The sequence below is a fragment of the Metopolophium dirhodum genome, chromosome 6 (assembly GCF_019925205.1).
Source record: "Metopolophium dirhodum isolate CAU chromosome 6, ASM1992520v1, whole genome shotgun sequence".
NCBI lineage: Eukaryota > Metazoa > Arthropoda > Insecta > Hemiptera > Aphididae > Metopolophium > Metopolophium dirhodum.
Genome location: NC_083565.1, coordinates 20,560,086 through 20,585,412, shown reverse-complemented (window position 1 = coordinate 20,585,412; position 25,327 = coordinate 20,560,086). Strand labels below are relative to the sequence as shown.

General features: G+C 28.7%; 3 protein-coding genes across 4 annotated transcripts; 1 reads left to right on the top strand and 2 right to left on the bottom strand.

Annotated features, from left to right (window-relative positions):
* Positions 1-1,914: 1,914 nt before the first annotated feature.
* LOC132946671 (cadherin-87A) lies at positions 1,915-16,850 on the bottom strand. The gene is made up of 29 exons (XM_061016715.1): positions 16,380-16,850; positions 15,369-15,568; positions 14,999-15,244; positions 13,434-13,568; positions 12,927-13,119; positions 12,713-12,825; positions 12,433-12,630; positions 12,215-12,373; positions 11,906-12,132; positions 11,493-11,760; positions 11,015-11,170; positions 10,526-10,939; positions 10,143-10,434; positions 9,674-9,886; positions 9,387-9,544; positions 8,607-8,876; positions 8,272-8,440; positions 7,992-8,200; positions 7,021-7,215; positions 6,741-6,915; positions 6,404-6,603; positions 6,147-6,246; positions 5,340-5,632; positions 4,966-5,277; positions 4,586-4,710; positions 4,395-4,499; positions 3,493-3,586; positions 3,279-3,425; positions 1,915-2,474 (listed from the first exon to the last, which is right to left on the bottom strand). The coding sequence occupies exons 1-29, from the start codon at positions 16,429-16,431 to the stop codon at positions 2,376-2,378; spliced, it is 5,517 nt and encodes a 1,838-aa protein (XP_060872698.1). The 5' UTR covers positions 16,432-16,850; the 3' UTR covers positions 1,915-2,375.
* A 3,704-nt stretch (positions 16,851-20,554) lies between these two features.
* Positions 20,555-21,653, top strand: LOC132946667 (uncharacterized). 2 transcript variants are annotated; one of them, XM_061016710.1, is made up of 4 exons: positions 20,555-20,711; positions 20,782-20,989; positions 21,066-21,231; positions 21,334-21,653. In XM_061016710.1, the coding sequence occupies exons 2-4, from the start codon at positions 20,821-20,823 to the stop codon at positions 21,602-21,604; spliced, it is 606 nt and encodes a 201-aa protein (XP_060872693.1). In that variant the 5' UTR covers positions 20,555-20,711; positions 20,782-20,820; the 3' UTR covers positions 21,605-21,653. The 2 variants fall into 2 exon arrangements, with proteins under 2 accessions (XP_060872693.1, XP_060872694.1); XM_061016711.1 differs by having other exon boundaries at positions 20,572-20,711; positions 20,787-20,989.
* Positions 21,654-22,053: 400 nt separating this feature from the next.
* LOC132946666 (zinc finger protein 112-like) lies at positions 22,054-23,760 on the bottom strand. Its single transcript, XM_061016709.1, has 2 exons — positions 22,487-23,760; positions 22,054-22,301 (listed from the first exon to the last, which is right to left on the bottom strand). Exon 1 carries the CDS (start codon positions 23,312-23,314, stop codon positions 22,490-22,492), a length of 825 nt encoding a protein of 274 aa, XP_060872692.1. The 5' UTR covers positions 23,315-23,760; the 3' UTR covers positions 22,054-22,301; positions 22,487-22,489.
* Positions 23,761-25,327: the final 1,567 nt, after the last annotated feature.

Genomic DNA, 25,327 nt, shown 5'->3' with positions numbered 1-25,327 from the left:
AGCCAACATCACTGTAGGACCTCGATGATATGCGCATGCGCGTAGTCTCTTATCATTAATGCTTGGCGCAGAGTGTCGGCATTATAATAATATGAACAGATTGAAATATTATGATAAGCAGTTGCGCATGCGCAGATGTCACAGGTCCTATAGTAATGTTGGCATCAACTCTTTTTATGCCCGTAGTATGCTATGACTCCATCCATTGTATATGATCTAAGCATTGGATATTCTCTTGATTTCTCATGATAGCATGTAGCAGTTTTCTTATTTTGTTGAAATTTATACCATATAACATCTTATCAATTCCCATACTTCATAAAATACGCAAAATGTTTTGATCTGTTTACTGACACTTTAAAATTTTTTTTTTGCTTAAACTCAATAAAATTTCATTTGTTGGGTCAAAAAGCGAAAAAATTTAATACAAGCTAGACTCCTGCTATATTTTTACTATAGCAATTAAAAAGTTTTTAAAATACCTTTAGGCACAATTCTTTTTATAAGCATTCAAAGTTCGAACTATAACAAAATTTATCAAATTTTAAATTTTAAAAGGTTGGTAAGTAGATATCGCTCTGCTGAACAGTAAGTTACAAGTGGGTCACTGTAATAGATGGTGTTAAATTTGAGTAAAATGATATAATATCTATGTATAAGAAAAACGATTCTGAGCAAAAATGGTCAGTCAGCTTATGATATTATTAAGTTTATTTGATGATATTACTGTGAATAATATAATTTTTATATTTACCTATTTACGTGGACCCTTGTTTTAAATTTTTAATTCTTAGCTATAAAAGTTGAACATTTTATACATTTTTAACTACAAAATAATTATAAAATTATAAATTTGATAAATTTTGTCAAAATTTGAACTTTAAATGCTTATAAAAAAAAATTGCGCCTATGTATTTTTAATATTTTTCAACTACTATTAGAACGATATATCAAGAGCCTTATATTAAATTTTTTACCCAACAAATAAAATTTTATTGATATTTATAGAAAAAAAAAACTAAAAAAATTGAAAACTGTCAATGTCCATAAACAGCTCAAAAAGAGTCAAATATAATCAAAATTTTATGGTACACAATGAAATAAGAAAATTGTTTCTTGAGAAATTGAGTGAATATCAAATGTTGTAAAAATATGAAAATAGATAGTCATTTAGTGGCTACAAAATATATAATTATATTTTCCTTGGCAAGATGTTCTTTTATACATTTTTTTTTTTAATTTTTGGTCAATATGCAATACATAATTTTAATGAGTTTTGTCAAAATATGCAGAAACTATTAAATATGAAGTTATATGCAAAAAATCTCCATTAGTCTTAAACTTATAGAATTTGTAAAGATTACTGACGAAAATCCCAAAAATATGTGATTGCATAAGAATCCGGTTATGATGAATTTTTACAACAACCGTGCATTGCAACTTCATAACATATTCTTTAAAAGTACCTATAATTAACATTCACCATACAACAGTTTAGATGAATTAATATTTAAAATAAAAGAAACTTTTTTTTTTTTAAAAAAATGCATTTAATAAAAATTATCAAAACATTGTAATCACATAGTAAAATGTATATAAAAATATTTTTAAAAAAATTGGTAGTTCCAAATTAATGAAAAAAAATGTTAAAAATATGAAACTTTATCTGCTAGTTTCATTTTAAATACAGTACAAAACTATAAAAATACAAAAATAAGTTATAATAATGGATAATAATTAATTAGTTACAAATAAATAGTTTCACAGCATAGAATATAATTAATTTATATAACATTATATATATATATATATATATATATTATAGTTAAATCTAGTTATTATTATATATTAAAAATAATTCGTTTTTTTTTAATACTGAAATATCACAATTGATAAACAAAAAACAATGCATACAATTACCTATTACTCATTTAACATAAATAATAATTGAATGATCACATTTTTTAGCATTTTAAACTAATATTACTTCAAATAGTTTTAAATTACATTTAAATGCAATCTAATTATAAAAAACAGAATAATCCATTTTAAACTGCATAATGATTGGCCCAACTAACAGATCTGAATATGCGCAATTATAATTGACTTAGTAAAATTATATAAATAAATTAATACATACATTTGATTTGTCTTTTTTCAGCGGCTATGTACCTTGTAAATGTTTAAATGTTCATTATGTATTATTACATAAAATAAATAAATTTAGCATAGATTAAATATATTTAATATTAGCATAGATTATATATTTAATCTATGATACTAGTAACTAAAATATTAAAGAAATTTCTTCAACATTGTTATATACATGTAAATATGTTAAAATATTTTATACATTTATAGATATTAATGTTATGTCATATATCAGAGTTGTTTATCAGCAGATTACTAGTATCCAGAGCAGAATCTGGGACTTGGAATGTAGATCCTTGAAACCCGAGTGAAGCTTCAAATAACTACAAATATTATTACATTTTAAATAAATGATTAGGTTATCAAGGTAAAAATAAAATATTTGATCCTAATAAAAATAAAAAGGGTTAATAAAGAGTTTTAAAAACAGTCATAATAGGTAATTATAATTAAAATTAAAATTAAATCAATTTGCTAACAGTTTGCCTGTTAGCCGTTAATAATGAACAAGTGTTCTACTAGAAGTTTGACCGGGAGTGATTAAAATATAACTTGGGGCTCAAAGACTGGCCTCGTGGACGACTGGCGAGGTTTCATGAATTTTTTTATTTTATTTAATGTTAACTTGATAATTGTATTGTTAATGATAATAGCATGAAGAAAAAACATAGCACAAAATCCATGGTAGGGGGGGAGAGAATGGGTCCAAATCAAATACACCACTATACTATCCCTGTTTAGACATTTTTGAAATAGCCCATTGATAATAATGTACAGGGACACATGTACCAATCTGAAAGGAACATCGGGACATGATCTACCAGGACCATTGGTCGAAGGCTCATTTATTGTCACTGTATATTATTATAGATTAAATAACACTAATGTTACGTAATTTATGATGTTATAAAGTTGAGTTTAAATCTGTGAGTTGAGGACACTTTAGACCAAACTATTTGTGTATTAAAAAGTGTGATATAAGATAACTGTCAAACGCATAATAAACAAATGCTTATCAGAATACGTCCTAAACTCTAGAGGGAATGATAAAAACACTGAACCAATCTATTTAAATTAGTCCAGATTCAATGTTGTAAGAACTGAATATTAATATATGAATATATTACTTGTTGACTATGAGAAGTTCCCCCATCAGGAGGCAACGGTAAGACGGATCCTCCCAAAGTAGCATATTCGCCTGGCGTCATCGTCAATAAAGTATTTATAGAGCCACGGCGAGAAGGACGCCGTATTGTTGCATAAGTATTATCTCCCTACAATAATATTTATAGTAATTAATAACATCAATCAATGTTGAATATAAAAAAAAGTCTAATATACCACAATATTATCTTGGCTTATCGGCATTTCTTTATTTTCTAGATCACAAAAAACTTGCATAGTTAATTCTTGTTCTTCATATAACTTTAATTTTCTGAAATAATATTAATAAATAAACTAGTTAATAACAGTAGTTATGCATTAAATTTAGATACTGAGCTGAGGTTTCACAGTCATATATTTCTTTTTCTGTAACACTTTTTGGGGTAAAAATATATCAAAGAATTGCGTTTACCACCTCTAAAATATTAATCGAACACCAAATGTACAGGTTAAATGTTACTTAGTACACCCTGATAAATAATAATTTTTAATAAAATCATGAACAATTTAATAGAATGCTACACAGGAGTTTGTTGTCTCTGTCTTACAAGTGCGTAACATACCAAATTTACGCACAGCAGATCACGTTTAGCTCCTTTAGCTTAAAAATTAGAGTGAATCGACCAAACAAGAACATTATCTGTGGTTTTATGTGATTTTTTTTTAGATAGTTCAATTTTTTAGCAAACTGGGTGTATATAGCATAAATTAAAAATACCCATACAAACACAGATAATATTCTTACTATCAAATTTCTTAATAGGTCAATTCACTTCCATTTTTAAGCTAACAAAGCTAAAAGTGATCTGCTGAGCGCAAATTGGCTATGTTACGCTCTTGTAAGGGAGAGCAATGGAGATATAAATGCCTGCGTAACGTCACTGAATGGATAAATAGTAACGTCCTTTTAAAATAAAACTGTATTAAATGACTTTTTAATTGTAATACTTTATCATTGCTTTCAAGTTTGAGATACCTGCCTACTTATCAAATTCTTATATTTCTCTTTTTTATTTATGGACTTATTGTATTTAATTTAAAATATAATAAATTATTATTTTTAATCAATACTATCTTACTGTTCAATCCAAAGAGGATTTTCGGTAGTACTGAGATCATCAATCACAGCTTTTTTTATCAATATATCATTCTTTATTGAATTATTGTCCAAATCCGAAAACATCCTGATGAAATATATATATATATAATTAAAATTAATTATTATAATGATGTGCTTAATGTTATAAAATAATTTTTAAAATTGATTTACCAATGTCTGAAGCAGCAACAAATTATTAATACACCAATACATCCAACAGTCAATACCACTAATAAAGCTACCAAAGCAGCTATAGTAGGTTCAAAAGATTCATTTTGGGTAACGACCAAGGCAGGCTACAACAAAATAAATATTTCATAATTTTAATACAATGTATTATGAGGTTTAAGATATCAATCAATCACTACTATTTTAAGTTAAGATTTACAGAGTAATTATTAATGAATTAAATAGATTAAATAAAATTCTTTGATGATTATTAAAACATTTTTTTATTAAGAGAATTATGATTGCAAAATTAAAATATTCAACTCAATTTATGCACTGATTAATAATAATGGTTAGCTGTATACAACATATTTCATACATACCACAACATTTTCAATAGCAAAATTATGATAATAGTCTTTCAAATAGTCATATTTTTCATCAATGATAGTAAGGACATCCCAACTAGACATTATATAATTTCTTGTTGGATCAACTAAGTGTAAGTACACATCACTCCAATCCGGTTGAATATAACCATACTGGTTAACATGGTAACGAACATCGTCCAATACAACAATCATATTAGTCACATTTGCTAAACTAGAGAGTATTTGTTCTCGACCTTCATTAACAGTTTGTGGGGCGCGTGACACTATTAACTTTACTAATTGGTGGGTTTCATACACCCATACCTAAAAAATTGTAATTTCCATTTAGAATAGTCATTCAGATTTGACAAGTGTTGTTAAATTACAGTGGCTATTGTTGATGCAACTCTATGGGGAGGTGCGCTTTCTTTGGCAGCTATTTGTAAGTCAAAACGTCCTTGATTATACTCCGCTAAGAATGCAGCTGTAGAAATACGGCCGGATTGATCAATTGAAAAAGGATCTTTCAGTGAAGATGACCATGTTAAATTATTTAATCCCGGTCTAAATAATTGTGTATTCTCTATAGAGTAAACAACTGTACTGTTTTCTTCGTAGTCCAGATCAATTGATGTTACTTGAAGAACAACATCTCCAACTTTGGCCATAGTATTTACTCCTGAATATTAAATATTATTAAAATATTATTATAATATTTATATTTTATGTATCCTCATACATACATATTTTGACCAATTAATTTAGTAATTGTTTAAATTTAAAATATTCAATAAAAATTGCTGATACACAGTAGAAGTTATTTAAACATGAATTAATGCATTTAAAATTTTAAAATAAAAATCTTTTTAGTAAACAAATTAACTAGATTTACATACATATTTATTATATTATTATAAATTATAATGCAATGTAATATAGTAAATTTAAATGTAAAAAATTGAACATAGTGAAAAGGATTCATTATTTTCCTTATTGATGTCAAAGCTTAACCTTGTATATCTATAACTAAAAAAAAAAAACTAAAATGTTTTGAAATCTAAATAAATACATGAAAAATAAAAATAAAAATTTGATAAAAAAATAACAACGTAAAGGAATGATGTTCAAATATTATGTTAATTATAACTCAATAAGTATTTGAGAACAATAAGGTAAAATCAACATTTACTAACCTGCAAAATAATGACTAGTTTGAAATACTGGGGCATTGTCATTTTCATCTGTTACCAAAATTAATACTTTAGCCACACTATAATCCTCTTCTTCTCCAACCTGTTAAGGAAATAATATAATGAATAGATTAATAATATTATTTATATAATTAATAGATTTACTTATATAGATACACAGTAAAATTGGTTGAAATAATATAGGCCAAGACCCCAAATAATGGGGTCCTAATTAAAATATAAATACATAATATAGTTACATTTTTTTGTTGATAACTGATATCATTTGAAGCTTTGACAATAATTTGATATGAACTCTGTTTTTCTCGATCTAATGTATCGTTTGCATAAATAGTTCCATCAAGACGGTCAACAATAAATGGAACTGGTATATTTGATACTAAATAATAATAAATACGTGCATTTTCACCTTGATCTAAATCAGTTGCTTTAACTTGACCTAAAAAATATTTGAACAATACAATTTAATAATATTACCTATTGCTATTAATGAACAACTATTGTAGTTTATTTTAATATTTTAAAAGTGAACTTTTATATAATAATACATTTTTAATATCAATGTAAACATATTACCAATCTTGTATTGAGGTCTATTATTTTCTTTGATATAAAACGTATACAGTGGTTTATGATCATTGTACACAGGAAATCGAGGCATATTATCATTAACATCAATTAAATTGACTGTGAGAAGCTTCAAAGATTCATGCCATGTTGGTGATCCTTGATCACGTGCTACTAATACCAACTAAATAAATAAGTTTTATTATAAATATTGACATTTTTTTTTTAAATTTAAGATAGAAAGAGATATATTAATTAATAATTATAATTTAATAAATGTATTATGTACTTGATAAGATGATTTAGTTTCATAATCGAGTAAAATTTGAGTTTTTATCTGTCCTGTTTCTGTATTTATAGTAAATGCATCAGTTTGTTGTGCATTTGAATTGGCAACTTTGAAAAAATAAGTCACCCTGCCATTTTCTCCAAAATCTTTATCTTCAGCACAAACTGTTAAAATTGAGGTCCCAACACTAACATCCTTAAATTAACAGTGACCATTTTAAATTTTTGAAACAGTGTTAAATTATAATACTATACAATGAGTCCCGTGAAGAAGTGATCGGCCAGTGCTGTATGATAGTATAGCTTAAATTATTAAAAAAACCCTCTTTAAAGGGAAGTTCTAACTTTTTATTTTTTTTAGTTATGTGCAATTTAACTTTTTTGAAAACAAAATCAATCCTACCGCTCATTTGCTGATGTATCTTCAAAACTTTTCAACTTTTTATTGTAATTTTATTTTTATTTGAAAGCTATTGTGTTGTGCTAAAACTAACATACAAAAACAAACAAGAAATGCATAAACTATTTTTATGAAAATAAAAAAGTAAAAAAGTTGGCAAAATTTAACATTTTTAAAAGGAAACAGAGTAGAATTCTAAATAAGGCCGCATTTACTTTTTATTTTATTCTACAGAATTCTACTTTTTTTAGTTCAATAAAAATAATTCGAACATTTCTGGTTTGATTGTATATGTTAGTTGATAGCACAGTAATAGCTTTAAAATAAAAATAAAATTATTATAAAAAGTTGAAAAGTTTTGAAGATACATCAGAAAATGTGTGATAGGTTCGGTTTATTTAAAAAAAAATTGAATTGACCATAACTAAAAAAGTTAGACCCACCCTTTAAAGGGTTTTTTTTATAGCTTAAGGTATATACTATCTTATGATGCCAGCCAGTCACTTCTTCACAAGACACATGTATAGCGGCGAAAAAATATACTTCAATGTTATATAATCAGATGAACTTACTTCTGGGATAGATAGTGTGGAATTATTGGTTGACGGATGAACAAATGTTGGTTGATTCTGATTAACATCTAATACAGTAATGTTAATATTTGCTTGATCCCGAAAGACACCATCAAAAACATCAACTTTGATCAAATATATACCTTTTTTACCATTCAAGGGCATAGCTGAATATAAAAATCCAGAGTCCTTATCAAGGGTAAATAAATCTAAAATCAATTCATAAATAGGGTAATTAGTAATTACATTCATAAATATTGTTTATTACATTTCTACAAACCTTTATTGCCTGATATAATAGAGTATTTCAATTTTGAATTCAGATCTTTGTCAATGGCTTTCAATTGCATAAGAGGTGTTGTAGGAGTTGAGACAATAATAGACAATGAATAATCTTTTGGGTCGAATTGTGGTGGATTATCATTCACATCAATTAGTTTAATAAATAGCTAAAAATAAAATGATCAGCATATACATAATTTGTATTTATCAATTTTACTAGATTTTTAATATCCCAAGTTAGAAGCAATTAGTAATACAAATTGTGAGGTTTATCATTAAAGAAGACTTTACTATATTTAATTGTTTTTATTATTTTACTATAAAACTATTTACCAATGCTACTGCAGTTTTTGTCAAACCAGGAGGAGCTTCATCTTTAGCTTGAATTGTTAACATAAATTCTGATGTTACTTCACGATCAAGAAAACTAGAATCATTAACTTTTACAATTCCTGTGTCTTGATCAATAATAAAACCATATTTATTGCCAATGATGGAGTAACGAACTAGTCCAAACAATCCTTTATCAGCATCAGTAGCGATTACAATTGTCACAAAAGTTCCAACTGGTGCATTTTCTTCTATTTCTGCTTTATACTCAGTCTGAAAAAGTAGTACATTAATAAAATATTACATCAATATTTTTTACAATAAATAATTAAATTTATTTTGCTGTAGTATACTAATTAAGAATTAGTAATCACTAGCGTTTGAAAACTTATATTAAACTAAATATTATGCTATAATTTATATAAATCGAATTTGGCTAGCTATGGATTTGAACACTGCTTATAAGTTATAACAATTTATAATATATTTTGAAAATATAAGCAAACTATAAAGAGTTAAGATACAAATTAATGTATTTGAACAACGCAAACAAAATAATTAGAAAACTCGTAAATTGTAAGTGCTATTGAAAATAAAATTATCTACAACAACTTGTTTAATTATCAGAACATTTCCTCAATTTCATAAACTATAGCCTGGAAATCTATTTATAATCTGAAGTAGAATAATATTAAAAAATTATGATCACAAATATTATCTTATATAAAGAATTAAGAAATTATTATTGAGTACAAATGCAAAATATATAATATAAAATAATACCTGATTAAAAACGGGAGTATTATCATTTATGTTAGTAATTTTTATAAATATAGTAGCGGTAGTTGAAAGTTGAGGATGACCAGTGTCATAAACAATCAAATTAATATTAATATTTTCAATGGTTTCAAAGTCAAGCTTTTGTTTAGTGAACAAAACTCCTGAAATAAAAATTACTTATATTATAACAAAATAGTGAAAATTATGACCATATTAATATATTATAGACTAATGTCTAATATATTATATTTATATATTTTACAATTTTTTTATAATTAGATTTTATTTACCTGATGTCCGATTAACATCAACATATGGATTATTTGGTATAATATCATAATAATCAATTCCTGAGTCATCAGTTGCAATAAATTTCTCAATAACAGTACCGATTGGCTGTTCTTCTGAACATGATACAGTATAATACGGGTTTTCTTTAGTCCAAGGTGGCTTAAATACAGGAGGTGTATCGTTTATATCTATAATAGTCACCATTAGTGTTCCTAGGAATATCATTCAAACATATATCATTAATGAAATATAACATATTGTTTCAAGCTTAAATGAATACTTAATTTAAGAAATAATACAATAAAACATTTTAAAAAGCATAATACACATTTTTTAGAACATTGATACTAATAGAACATAAAAAAAATTTGAACATTTCTGAAAATTCAAGTTTTTTTTATATTTAATATCCTATATAACTTTTACAAAATATATTTTATTAAGTAATATTATATTTTATAAAATAACCTGTAGACTGCTGAACTTCTGGAGCTGATGTATCAGTGACTACGACTGATAGACTAACAATAGCTGCAATGTTTCTGTCAATAGGTTTGGCTATTATAACATCACCATTAGATGCTCTAATTTTGAACCAATTTTTAATATCTACATTATTATCCAATTGATTTCCATTGCTGCTAACCCCAGTGATCTCTGATGAATCCAAAGAGTAATTTAATGCATTTTCGTCACTAGTATCTGGATCATGAGCAATAAGGCGGTATATAACTGTACCAACAGGAACATCTTCAGACACCTAAACATTTTTTCATAATATACAATTAAATTTATTTAACTATTATCAAAATACAGCAGACCCAACAATAAACATTAATTCAAATCTGTACCTCTGTTCGCTGTATTGTTGGAGTGAATTCTGGACTCTTGTTATTCACATTTATTATATTTATGAATACTGTAGTACTTCCAGTTAATGCAGGCGTACCTTTATCAATTGATAATGTTTTAATGGCATAATTTGAATGTTGATCGAAATCAAGTTTTGATGAAGTATAAATAAGTCCAGTAATATGGTCAATAGCAAAATGATTAAAAGAACCTTCCTGTATGTGATATGTAAGATTTGCATTCATATCTAAATCCTCATCTATCGCCTCAACTCTAATAACACTAAAACCAATGGGTTCATTTTCATGAATAGAAACATTATAAGATTCCAATAAAAATTGTGGACTATTGTTATTGACATCTAACACAACAATGTTCACAGTTGCTTCATCACTATAAACCCCATCACTTGCCTAGATTAAACAATTTACCAACTTTTAGCTAAGCAATTATGAGTTCAAATACACATACGCAATATAGGTACTTACAATTATTAAGAGTGTTATATTATTTTTTGATCTTTGAAGTCCATTAGGAGATAAAATTAATATTTCTCCACTACTTTGATCAATTTTAAATAAATTTCTTTCATTTCCAGAAATGATAGAATATATGATTGACGATGATTTATCTGCATCAATTGCCTATAAACAAATTATTTTGATTAATTAATTTTTAGAAACCTCAAGCCTGTCTCCGTCCTACAAATGTATAACACAGCAAATTGTACATTCTGAATAATCCATTTAACTCTGTTATGGTTAATACTAAAGTGAATTAACCTATTATCAAATTTAGAATTAATATCATCTAGTGAATTGCATAGTATCATTTTATAGTTAACATAAAAAAAAAAAACCTTTGACTATTTCATTATAATATTATTAGTTAATGTAATCATTTAATTTATTTAGATTAATGGAAATAAAATGTATATATAAATACATTACTTATTGTGTAGCTTACTTGAACAATAAGAGGAGGTTCAAATGTTGTTACTCCTTCATCGATGAGACTTGTATATGAGTGTTGAATGAAAATAGGTGGATTATCATTACTGTCAGTTACGATAACCATTATTGTTACTGAATTTGACTGTCCGTTACCATTGTCATCAGTTGCTATATAAGTTAAGTAATAATTTGATTGTGTTTCATAATCTAGACATGGTGCTTTTCCGACATTTGAACAAAGTGCAACAGATATTATACCAGTGTTCTTGTCTACATTAAATCTAAAATAAATACAGTTTATAATAAGAAATTAAAAAAAAATATTTTTATTGAAGCATAATAATTCAATTAGTCTTAAAATAGAAATGGTAAAAATTCTTTGAATAAAATTAATAGAAGATCCAAAATATTTCATAAAATATTTACTTATCAGCCGAAGGTCCACTTAATTTATAAACAATATTTGGATTACTATCTCTATCAGTTGCTTTAACTACTCCTATTATGGTTCCAGGTGTAGCTGTTTCATTTACTGTAAGAGTATAGGCGTTGTTGTCAAATTCTGGAGGGTTATCGTTAACATCCGTCACTTGAATTGTAAGTGTAGCTGTTGAAGTTAAATCATATTTTTCACTTGGTTCACTTGCTATTACCTATTTTATCATAAGAAACAAAATAGATTTAAAAATTCTTGAATTGATATTTATTTAATTTATTAATATAAAACTCTATTACCAAAACAATAAACTTCCTCTGATTAGGATCTTCATAGTCTAATTTTACATTATTTGCTAATTTTATTCCAACATCTATTGAACCAATAGCTTTGGTTGGTTCTATTACAAATAATTTTGATTCGTCGTGCAATCGCAATGAAAATTCTGAATTTGCACCCTAGGGAAAAAATGTCTTGAAATACTTGAATGTTTTACAAATATTAGGTATGTTCTTACTATATCCGAGTCCGTAACACTCATGTTTAGGTTGGGTAAAGGAGTGCCGGGAGCTATATTCTCAGGTATTAATATAAAATAGTCACGCTTATTAAAAACTGGTGGTTCATCATTAACATCTTGAACAGTTATTGTAATAATAGCAGTGGATGAACTTAATTTGTCATCTAAAGCTGAGCCATTAAAGACTTCTCTGGCCTAAATAAAAAACATTAATGAATTTATAACCGTGTTAATGTATAGTGATAAATAATGTAATATTCATATTATGTATACTTACTCGAACCGTTAATGTAATAATACCATTATTATTAGATAGAGTTTCTCGGTCTATTGGCTTAGCAGTACTTAAATCACCAGATAAACCATCTAAAGAAAAATAATCCATAGGATCTGCAAATAAACAATTTGTTATAATTTTAAATATTAATTAGACAATATTATGCCCAAGGTAGAATTAATTCTAGATTGAAAGAATAATTTAGTTTATTTACTTTGTATTAAGTCATAAACAATACTTCTTGGATCTCCTCTATCACCATCTTTTGCATTTACTGTTAAAATATGAGTTCCTACTGATATATCTTCACTAATGACAGTAGTTAAAGATCCATGAAAAATAGGAGGCATGTTTTGAATATCTTTAACATGTATATCTACATTTATTTTGGTTTCATGTACACCATCCTAAAAATTACAAAATGTATTATAAAGAAGTATTAAAATTAAGTAACACAAAAATGAATACAGTACCTATAATATAATATATTATATTATTTAACATTTTTTAATTTAAATATTTGTTTTTATTTAAATTTATACATATGATCCATTGAAATACATTTGATTAATCAATAGTATACTGAACAGTGAACATAGTATATTAATTAACAAAGAAATAAAAATGTCATAGTATATAACAAAACGTAAATAAAAAATGTATAGCTAAAGCCTAAAATAACAAAAGCTCCATAACTTTTATATTATCAGTAATTACTTACAGTAGCAACTAGTAACAGTTTATAAAACTGAGTTTCTGAGTACTGTATATCTCCATTTACAACTAGAACACCCAAATAGTAACTTTCGCTGACATTCAAGGATTGTATTTTAAATTTCAAACATCCATCATCATTCTGAAAATTATATTGCACATTAAATATCTTCATTTAAAATATTAATAAAGTGGATTTTATTTATCAAACATGTAATTTTTACATTAAAAAAAGTTACCTCAAATATTATACCTAACTTATGATAACGTGTAGCATAAGTATTTAATCATTTTATTATGCTCATTTAAACCGATTTTATTTCATTAAAAATAAAAATATATAGAATCACCACTTTATGTAATAAACTATCAATTTGTAAAGCTCATGTGGATGATGGAAATTGTAGCTGCAGTTAGGATGACAATTTTGTAGTGTATCTACGATGGGGGGATATGGGGGGTCATAACCCCCCTTCCCGCAGAGGCCAAATTTTATACACAATACAACATGTATATAATAATATAAATATATATGTATACTGAATGCCTATTAAAAATTGTATATCCCCCCTTGAAAAAATCCTAGTTACGCTACTGGATAGACACAACACCAAATAATATAAGGGTTAATACTTAAGGGGATTCCATACCATGATTTTCTGTTTTTGTCTAACACACGCACGACATAGGATTTTAGACGGATTCTTTGCCAAACATATCAATTGATATAATGAAGTGATAAGAATTATGAAAAAAGATTTGAATTTGTCGTCAAGTCTGCTTGAAATCGACTTTCCCACAATTTTTATTCTTTGATTTTAGCTTCTCCAAAAATTGAAATACAAAAAAGTTTAAATACTCTTTTTTTTTTTGACGTTTTCTGGAATTTGGGGGGATAATATCAAAAATGTGGGGAAGTTGATTAAAAGTAGACTTGACGCCGAATTCAAATCTGTTTTCAGAATTCTTATCGCTTCAATAGATCAATTGGAATGTCGCGAGTGTGTTAGACAAAAACAGAAAATCACGGTATCGAATCCCCTTTAATACACAAAAGTAATTTATTACTGAGAACTAATCGGAACAATGTCGTTTGATATGGTTTAGTTGGTGTCAGATTAAGTTGCCATACAAATGTAATTAATGCAATTGTGTAAATGCATGACAATAAAAAGAACAAAATATAACAATGTTATTGACAGTGGAATGGTGGTAATTGACATCCACAAAAATGATGAAAATGTGTACAGGTTTGGGCAAATTATGTGATTGGTAGACTTGTTTGAAAAAAACAATAAAAAAATAATGATGTTTGCTCGGACGTGATGTCTTTGCGTTTGTGTCACAGAGTAGTGTCCCATCCTACCTCTTCAGTGATTGAGTAAGACGGGGGAATTCAATTAATTCGCATTGTTTGAGTACTGTAGTGGCGGTTGAAAGAAACAAGCATCGGCAGTGTGCTACAATGCTTGTTCTTTGTACTTGCGACTGCTGCAGACCCCATCAGAGTGTATCTTAGTATGTGGTATTATTTGTATCATATGTTATTATATTTATTTTAAAATAAATAACCTGGAAAATTGATTCACATCTAACTTCAAGTGGTTCACCAACTTTGTCTAAATCTTCAACATGGATCCATTTAAATACTGTAGTGCCAATTTTTGATTCTTCACTCACCATACCTTCGTAAGGGGTATGTACAAATATAGGTACATTATCATTTTCGTCTAATATAATTACAGATATAGGAAGTCTAACAACATCAACAGAGTTTTTCTGTTGAAGAGTTACAGTAAATTTTAATGTATCACTTTCCTAAAACACAAAAATAAAGAATATTTTAAATAAATTACAGTTTTTATCTTGATCATGTCATTATGTATGTATACGTAAAATGTGTAACTCTCAATAAGTCAAAATAATCTATTACAATATCTACCTCATGGTCTAAAGGTTTTGCTACAGTTACAACTCCTGTATTAGAATCAACAACTAAATGATCAGTTCCTTCTATACCATATAGTAGATCATTTTCATTTCCAAAAGAATCAACACCTTCAAGTTTGTAAATAGATTGACCAACTGGAATGTTTTCAGAAAGAGCTTCATTGTCCATATATTTATTGAATACTGGCAAATCTATAATATTTGTATTAACTATTAAGTAATCAAATATATTTTATTAAACAAATGTCAAAAGCCATATGTAACAAATAGGGGGGGGACACTTTATATCCCATTCCCAATTCCATTTTATATTTTGATTTGCAATTAATAAAATAGGAACTTTCAACGATCAGTTTAACTACTGAAAATGTTTAATAATTTCAAATGAACCAACTGGTTTTATAAAATTTGTGATCATATAAAGGAACAAATAACCAATATTCATAATCATAATTAACATTTAAATGCAATAAAGTAATGTTCACAATTAATATGACAACACGCTTGTCATCTATGTAGGTGTATCATGTACATTATAAGGTCATATTTATATTCGTATCTATATTCAAATAAATATACCTAATGAAAGATAATTGTTCAATTCTATTGTATTTAATGTGAATATAAAATGTTCATTTACACATTGTTATTATTTATTAATTTTATATTATCACTTATAAGGTACCTAGTGACCTAAAATATTTTAAGATTGTACTGTACAATGGAATCAATTAGAAATGAAGTAAAATCAAAATAAGTGATACAACCCGCAGTTTAGTTTATGGATTATGAACTCAATTAAGTACAGACATCTCAAATAATTCTTAGTAAGTAAATTTTATAAAAGTACCTAAATTTAATTATTTATTTTAAATGCAAGTGGATGTACAATTACAATCCACAGTACGCAAAATTAAAAGTTAAGCTAATTAAATAATACGTATATCTCTCCTAAAACTAATCTAAATGTAGAGGTAGGTTAATGAACATTCAAAAGTATTACCATCAGCATAGGAAGAAGATATAAGTAAAAAAGTCCATAATATGTGTTTCATTTTAATTGTAAAAAAACCACAGATTAAATAAGTCAATACCGATTTAACTTAATTAAGTACGTTAATGTTTGAAACAAAAAACTTTGGTCGTCGAACATTTTAAAACCAAACGATTGGACGAAAGCTTGAATAAAATGAAAACGAAACCCAGTACATTTTCTCGTAGACCGAAAACGATAGATTAAATTTAAATAAACACTGTGACTAGACGTCTATACTACACCGATGTCCAGTACGGCTGTACATCGAAATGAAACGACGATGTACACTCGGGTACATTATACTAATAGTTAAATAGTAACGAAAGACGATGATGATGTTGGACAACAAACAGTAATAGTAGTAGTAATAATAATAATAATAATAATAATAATAGGTGAAAGAACAGGTTGAAATACACTTTGCTGCACTACGGGTGCATACAGTGTGCACTATCGTGAATCGAGATATCGCCAGACGGCGTCTTATTGGTGACAAGATAGCGGCGTACAGGTGGTTAACCGCGGCGGGCTGACAAAGATCGTTCCTCATAAATTAATAACAGAAGACGCAGACCCGTAGAAAGTTCAAAATAAACCTAGACGTTTTTAAATAGAACCGGATGGTCTATTTATAATTACCGCAGCGCGTTTAAAAATACTGTGTCGGGCGCAAGTCCAAAGTACAGCAGCTCAAGTCCAAAGCTGCTAGTACAGTATGGTCTGACCGCACGAATCGTTCCGACCGGTTGGACACACTGTGTTTTCGCGATAGCAGAAAGATAGCTCCATTCATTCATTTGACATCTTTTATTTTTCTCTTCCTGGGTCCTGCCAAGAATATGTAGCCACGGTCCTCGACTGCCACGACGATCGTCGTACAGTAAATTTAACTGAATTACAATAATCTTTATCCTACAAACTACAAGTTACAACGCAATCACGAACTCTTGCCCCCGACATAATAATACATAATACTATGTACTAGTACACATACTAATACTAGTCATTAAAATTACGATAATTATTATTGCCGTCTGTTCTCGTGTACCTCGGCGATAGAAAAATATAAGCTGCTACAGTCTGACAGACCGCAGACATAAGACAGTGCAGACTATAGAGCTGGACCGTCCACGACTGTCCAACCCGGATGGTGCCGATACCGACATGCACATTGCACATTCGCCGGCAGCGAAGAGCATAATATAATTAATATCACAGAATAAATAATTAATAATTAATAAATTTATTCTGTGATAATATTATTACACGGACCAAGATAATTTATCTTAGTCCCTGTATTATTATTATCTTTATCAACTGTTATCATTATTATTATAACTGTTATTAAATATTTACTAATTGGAGTTGTTATTATTGTTGGCTGTTGACCTCGTCGAGTGTCGACCATGAACACTATTATAGTAGTTGTATAGTAACTGTTTACACTCTACTAGTCATAATGACCTCGACCTACGGGCGACCAGATACGGAAACCAACATAGTAACATATAACTATATAAGTTCGCTAGATATTTATAAGAAGATACATCATAGAAAGTATGATGATTCAGATGATATTTAGATTTTATTCGTATCGTGGTTAGTACGAAATAGTACGACAAGGGCGGGAAGTGAGCAATTTCACTCATGGGTGACGTTTGAGGCACGAGGCACCGCACCCTTAGGCATGGGCAGCATACGCCCAAGCAAGGTGGATTTTTCTTAATCCAACTTGCGCCCAAGACTAATATTGCCACAGATATATAAAAATACATTTTTTTATATCTGTGGATGTTGCCTTCCAACACGAGCCACTTATTGCCTAACCTACTATTTTTTTTGGTACTTAGGTTACTAAGGTTTCTAGTAACAAGTTGTATCTAAATGGAAGTCGCGGGGAAATTCTCAGTATTATACATAATATTATACAAAAAAAAACGGGAAAATTATAATTTTTAAGCAAAACCAGTTTTTGACATAATATTGTCTTTTTTCATTATTAGGAAAATTTACAATCTAAGTAAAACAGAATAGGTGAGTAAAAAATAAGACTGCCGACTGGTACATATAATATAAATAATATAAAACAACATAAAGACGAGGAAAGTCATCAAACGATGGAACCCTCCGAGTTGTAATTTAAAAATGAATAACTGTAGGCGAGTTTTCACATAATATAAATGTTTATTGTATCATTTTCTAAACATACTATAAATTGTTATAAAACGTTTTGGATATTTTGAGGTATTTATAGATATTTGAAATTGCAGTTGACTGTTTTTACTTTTTCTATATTTCATATTTTTATGTACGACAAAACAATTTTGGGAGTAAAATGTAAAAATTTAAAATACTAGAAAATGTAGGTAGATAAATCAAAATTTCTCTTAACTTATTTTTATTGGAATTTATAAAACAGCTTATTGTGGCAATGGACCTATACATTAATTAGTTAAAATAGATTTTTCTATATTGTCTATAACTGACCCGATGTCATAAAATCTTAAAGCCAGTCATATATTTAAATTATTTAGATATTGATACGTGTACATGGATCCAACACAGCAGATCAAATTACAATATTTGTTATTATATAATAAAAGCGGGGTTTCACTATACTATACCCACGTACGAGTGACGAGTGTACTTGGATGAAAATCCTTTACTGTGATTGGTTGGTTAGGTTAAGTTACCCCAAGGTTTATAGATATTATAATATGTTGGACATGCCTACCTGAAAATTTATTGTTCTTGTACACGGCACACGACGTGCATACAGTATACCCGTCTTAATAGATAATAGAGTTTTTATCCATAGTATGGGCATATTGGCATATTATGGCCTACGGGCTACGACCATCAAAATATGTCTTAACACCAGCAAAAATTGCAAACTGCACTATCAAGTAACAACTTTCAAAATGTAAATAACAGACCTACTTTTTTAATTGCGTACCTGGTATAAAACAGAATATAGTTCACAAAAAACAATAAAAATTAGTTACTGTTATTTTTATTACAATGACGGCCACGGATGCATAACAGAAACACTAATGTAGATATTTTATGAATTGTGAACATGATCAGAACAACGATTCATTACGTTAATAAAACAAATATGTAATAATAACATTTTGCGATTAATTAAATAGACAATAGACAATAGTACTATAAGCAGTAGGTATAATTAAAAGATAAGTCACATAATACGGGGATACCATGCAGGGCCAAGGTCGGCTCCAAAGACATGGTTAGGGAGGGGGGGAAGAGGCAAGTCATAATTTTCAGAAAATGTCGATACCTATATGGTTCAAATTTCAAGTTTATCCCACTACGAGAAGAGCAACACAAAACATTGCACAATTTTTTTAACCTCTATAGGTACATACCTAAGACAATTTCAACAATCGAATACCATTTACGAATTTACCATTATTACTTTAGGCACCTAATAAAGAATCCAAATTTATGATATTGTAAGAAAAGTAACTGTAATCTGTAAGTAATTAATTACGATTACCTATATATAATAACAAATTAAAATAATAATACTGATTTTGAATTTTTGATGATTGTATGTTAAAATAAAAATAATCAACTATGTTTGCCAACAATTTTGTTTCTTTTTTTTTTGAGTGTCATTAGATTACCGATTAAACTACTTATGTGTATGAAAAGGTAGTTATAAGAAAAAATGATTTAACTCTTGTAAATTAAACCTATACCAATTATTTCAATTAAAAGTATAAATGCATATTTTACAAAAACTTTAGAGGACCATAGTGTTAAAAATAAAGAAACGGTTCTTTTTTCATTTTAACGAAATTCTATGTCATCGATCCATAATCGTTAAAAAAAACCAATGACATAAGATCTCTGATAGACTCTGTCCGTGGTTACAACTAATGAAGTTGGTACTTTAGTATTCAATGGTTGTTATTTTTGTTATTCTTTTTTTTTTATATAGTTAATATTCAAAGGTTTTTAATGATCACAATTCACAGATATAATATAATAACATTTTTTAAAGTACCTACTTTTATATAATATCTGTGTTAATAATGGTCTTTATCCATATCATTCGGAAATCGGTGGTTAAGGGGCCTTATCACCTATCACCTTATCACCTATTCGTCCTTAAAGATATCTTTAATCATAGAACAATTTAAAATCGTGCTTATAGTCATGGTTGTAGATCTTAAACCGTGTTATAGTTAATATACAATGATTGTATATGATAAGGATTTGTCACGTGCAAAATAATTAATAATTATTATTTATTAATCAAGTGACAAGTAGGTAAGTAATAAACTAATAACTCAAAATCACAAATGTTATTTTGTAATTACTAATTAAGTATTTTTTAAAGTTTAGCAACGGTCCGACACACCGCATCCTGTATCAAACCATGAGCGATTGTGAATCGTTAGTGTCGTTCGACTCGGCTCCTAGAATTCGGAAAAAAGGTATAGTGTACCTGTCGTCAATACCGAAGTACATGAACGTAACTAAACTACGCGAGCTGTTGGGTCAGCATGGCGAAATAGGCAGAGTGTTTCTACAGCCGGCTTCCAATCGTAATGCATGGTCATTATTATTTATGGTGCATTTTTAATAGTTTTTAATTTTCATCGACTTGTGTACCGTTTTTAGCGAACCTGAAAAAAAGACCGGCCAAACATTTCACCGAGGGTTGGATAGAATTCGAACGAAAAAAGGTCGCCAAAATGGTCGCGGAAATACTCAATGGCAAGCGAATAGATTCCCGAAAGAGTAGCAAATATTTCGACAGTGTGTGGAATTTAAAATACTTACCCAGGTAAATGGTAGTTCATCGATATCATGTGTAATCGTGTATTATATCAAATATAAATTTCCTCAACATTATCATATTTCATATTATACTGACGATGAATTTCAGATTCAAATGGGTCCATTTAAATGAACGCTTAGCTTATGAAAAAGCTGTACGCAAACATCGTCTACGAGCCGAAGTATCACAAGTAAAAAGGGAAGCAAATCACTTCTCCTCTAATATCGTTAGAAGTGAAAAGAATAAATTATATCAACAATCAAATGTAAATTTTAATGTTCAACAAAGATTACCAGAAGAAGAATTTTTACAAAACAAAAACTGTGTATCAGATATGGAATCAAGAACAGACTTTTTATCAAAGCTTTTTGATAGTTAATAATTTAATAGAGATACATAATCAATAAATGTAAATAAATTTAATTTAACATATTAGTTAATTTTTAAAACTAATGCAGCCACCTAATTTGCCATTAAACATTTTGCTTCTTTTTTTCTATATCTTTTTGCCATTGAAACAATTCTCCCATTTCGTCGATGGACTTAAATAATATGAAATATTATTTTGAAAGTCGAATACAAAGTAAAATATTATCCTCTTTAATTTTTGTAATAGGTGATTTTAGATTTATCTATGTTGTGCGTGGGTCTGAGAGACAGCCATATCAATGTTCATTAGCGCTTCTAGCCATTTAACATATTTATATCATTGTACATTTTTTAACCCCCCAGACCATTTTTTTGAAGTAAATATTACTTATTATACTTTAATTGAACTCCACTTTAAATGATAAATATTTTTCTTAGTATAAATATAATAAAACAATATAAATACTTAATATTTAATTTAAGAAATAAATTTACATTTTCTCTATGATAACATATTTTTTAGAAAATTAAATTTCCCCAAATGAGTGATCCGATTACCAGACTCATCCGGCGAGACGTGCCTTTCCGTCCTACTCCACCCCTTTGTAGCGTGATGGGAGTCACTTATGTTGTGTAATTGATGATGGTTGGTAAAGAGTAGACTGTACGTTACGATGTTTGTACTTAGTACTTGCTGCCGTAGTGCACTGTGTAAAAGATTAAGTTCAATTAACAATCAAATGTCACAGAATTTTTATAAAACAAAAACTGTGATAATTAATTATTTAATATACATACATACTACATAGTTAATAATATAATATACATACATAATTAATAATTTAATATACATACATACAATTTAGGTACATGTAAATAAATTTAATCTTACATTTTAGTTGATTTTTAGAGCTAATGCAGCCAACTTCTTAGCCATTAAAAATGTTTTTTCTTTTTTTTTATATCTTTTTGCCATTGGAACAATTCTCCCATTTCGTTGATGGACTTTCATGTGATTTTCTAAACGACTTTTGAACGTAAACACCCAATCACATCCAATGACACTGCATTCGTATCTTCTTTCTTTATGAGACATTTGAATATGATTGTACATATACCTAGACTCGGCAAATGTTTTACCACATCCCAACTGTGTACAAACAAATTTGGGCATGTGTTGTGTAACATGCTGCCTTATTTGAGCCTTACGAATAAATTGTTCATTACAATGATGACACACATAAGGTTCAGAGGGGTGAGTGGCTAAGTGTTGTTGATAAAACGACCAACTGAATTTGTGTTCAGACAGTGGACATGATGGCATGTCACATTTGAAACGTTCGTGTCTAAGAGAATGGATTTTGAGATGATCAGCTTGGAAAAACCTTCGGCCACAAGTTTCACAACGGTGCGTTCTGTCACGTAATTTAGGCGCCTTAATTTTGTCTTGATGTCTGCGGAGGCCCCATGCTGTGTTAAATGGTCGGTCACAGTGATCACAAAACAATGGTTCTTCTAATCTCGAATGATTTTGATGAGCCTCGGCAAAGTGTCTCTGCAAGTGCTGTCGTCGATGGTAACCGCGATCGCATTGGGTGCATTGGAATTGTTTAATGCCTTGATGTCGTTGAATATGAATTTGCAAACGGTATGGACGACTGAACGTAGAAGTGCAATCTTCATACGGACATGGATGTATGGCCATGGTCCAAATGATCATTAACTGTTTGTGAATGTTAAATTAGGTATCACTTTAAACAAGGATCCAGTCATAGTGGCAAAAATAATGTTTTAATTACCAAAATAACATTTATGTATTCAAAATATTAATAACTCGTTTTACATAATTAATATGGCTATGACTGAAATAATTATCGTTTCAACCATAGTTTAATCGAATAAATTAATAAAATAAACACTATAAAAAAAAATAGATAAAATAAAATACTAATAAGTAATAACTAAAACTAAATACCTATATAGTATTTGAATACAAATCATATTATAATTCAAAGTACGGACTAAGAGTCTAAGACAGAATGCACAAAATTGAAATTTATAATGAAAATTAACAACGGCCCAGAGAGTTGTAGAGTGCCGTGGACTCCATCACTTTTTATCTTTTATCAATAGTCACTGTCTACAGTCGAGTACGGAGTAAACCAACTATTGTTCTATGCTACTAGACCATGACAAAATTATGAACTAATTTGTCATGGAATAGAACACGATTAAAGATAGTATGGTTCATATTATCAGCTATGGTATGGTCACAGAATATGTTATTCTGTGGTATGGTTGCCAAACGAGCTATGATAAGACGGCATAGGATTTGATCACGGCAAGGTATAATTGATACACCTTTATCACGGACCACGAATTATATCTTATATCTTAGTCCGTGGTTTCCCGTAAAAAATGACAGCTCTTATAAAAATTGTGATTGTCCAACTCCTTTTGGGTGTAACTCGCTGCAGCAAGTGCGACTCAGCCACCCTTGTAGGTAATCCGACTACATCGGATCGCGGACAATGTGTAACACCATATCAAGTAGGCAATCCCCCTGCTATGCAACTCAGCCACCCAGTGGCGGATCCAGGGCTTAATTATGGGAGGGGCAAAAGTATAAAAAGTTCCAAAATTAGCTAAACACGGTGTAAAACAAAGGAAAGCTACGGTGATTGGGGGGGGGGGGGGAATGCCCCCTTTTCTCTCCCCCTGGATCCGCCACTGCAGCCACCTTGGTAGGCAATGTGCGAAAATTCGATTTGATTCATGCTTGTACTTGATCTGCCCGAATAACCAATGACAACCAATAATAAATAAATACTACTTTCTACTAATTATTTCTCCTATGACCAATAGCGACCAATTATAAACAAACATTTCCATACTGAATCTCAAAATCCCTGTTTGAGCACCTCCCCGGGTTGGGCCTACCGTGTCCAATTGTGAATGTATACCATTATCAAGGATCCGCTCAACCACACACAAAAAATTTCATCAAAATCGGTGCAGCCGTTCTCAATTGATGAATTACTTAGCTTTTTTATATAGGTATATTGTATACAGATAGAGATAATATAATACGATTATTATACATACATTTTAATATTTATATTAGGTATAATATTAAATTTAACACAACAATTTTTATTATATAAAAATAGTTTTCTTTTTAACTGATATGAGCGTTATATGCGAAAACAGCATAGATAATAAAGATCTTTACAAATACTATATATTATATATACTATAATATAGTATTCGATCTTTATTATCTATGTACTCTACAAACTTCTATTATATTATTATAGCATATTTACATAATAATAAAAATATACTATAAGGGACTTGTAATAGTTCGCATAGTTATAACTTATAAATATATATATGATCTAAGCTAGCAATACAATATACGACGTATTAAGTATTTGCCATTTGGTAATTGGTATAATTGTAGTATCATAGAACAATATATAGCGTGTTATAGTATGGACACTAGAAAGTTGTATAGTAACAGTTTAGTCGTATAGAAATCTGTGGGTGTAAGTGCGTAACGCAGCCGAATTTTACCGCCACCGCTGCAGTGTGTGCAGTGTGGGTAGTTGGCACACACATAGAAATCAGTTGTTAATTTAACTTTTTCATAAATTGTTGAATAACTAAATTTTAAATTATGTGTTTAGGATAGTTAAGGTAACACTAGTGTGTAACTGAATTAACATTTTAG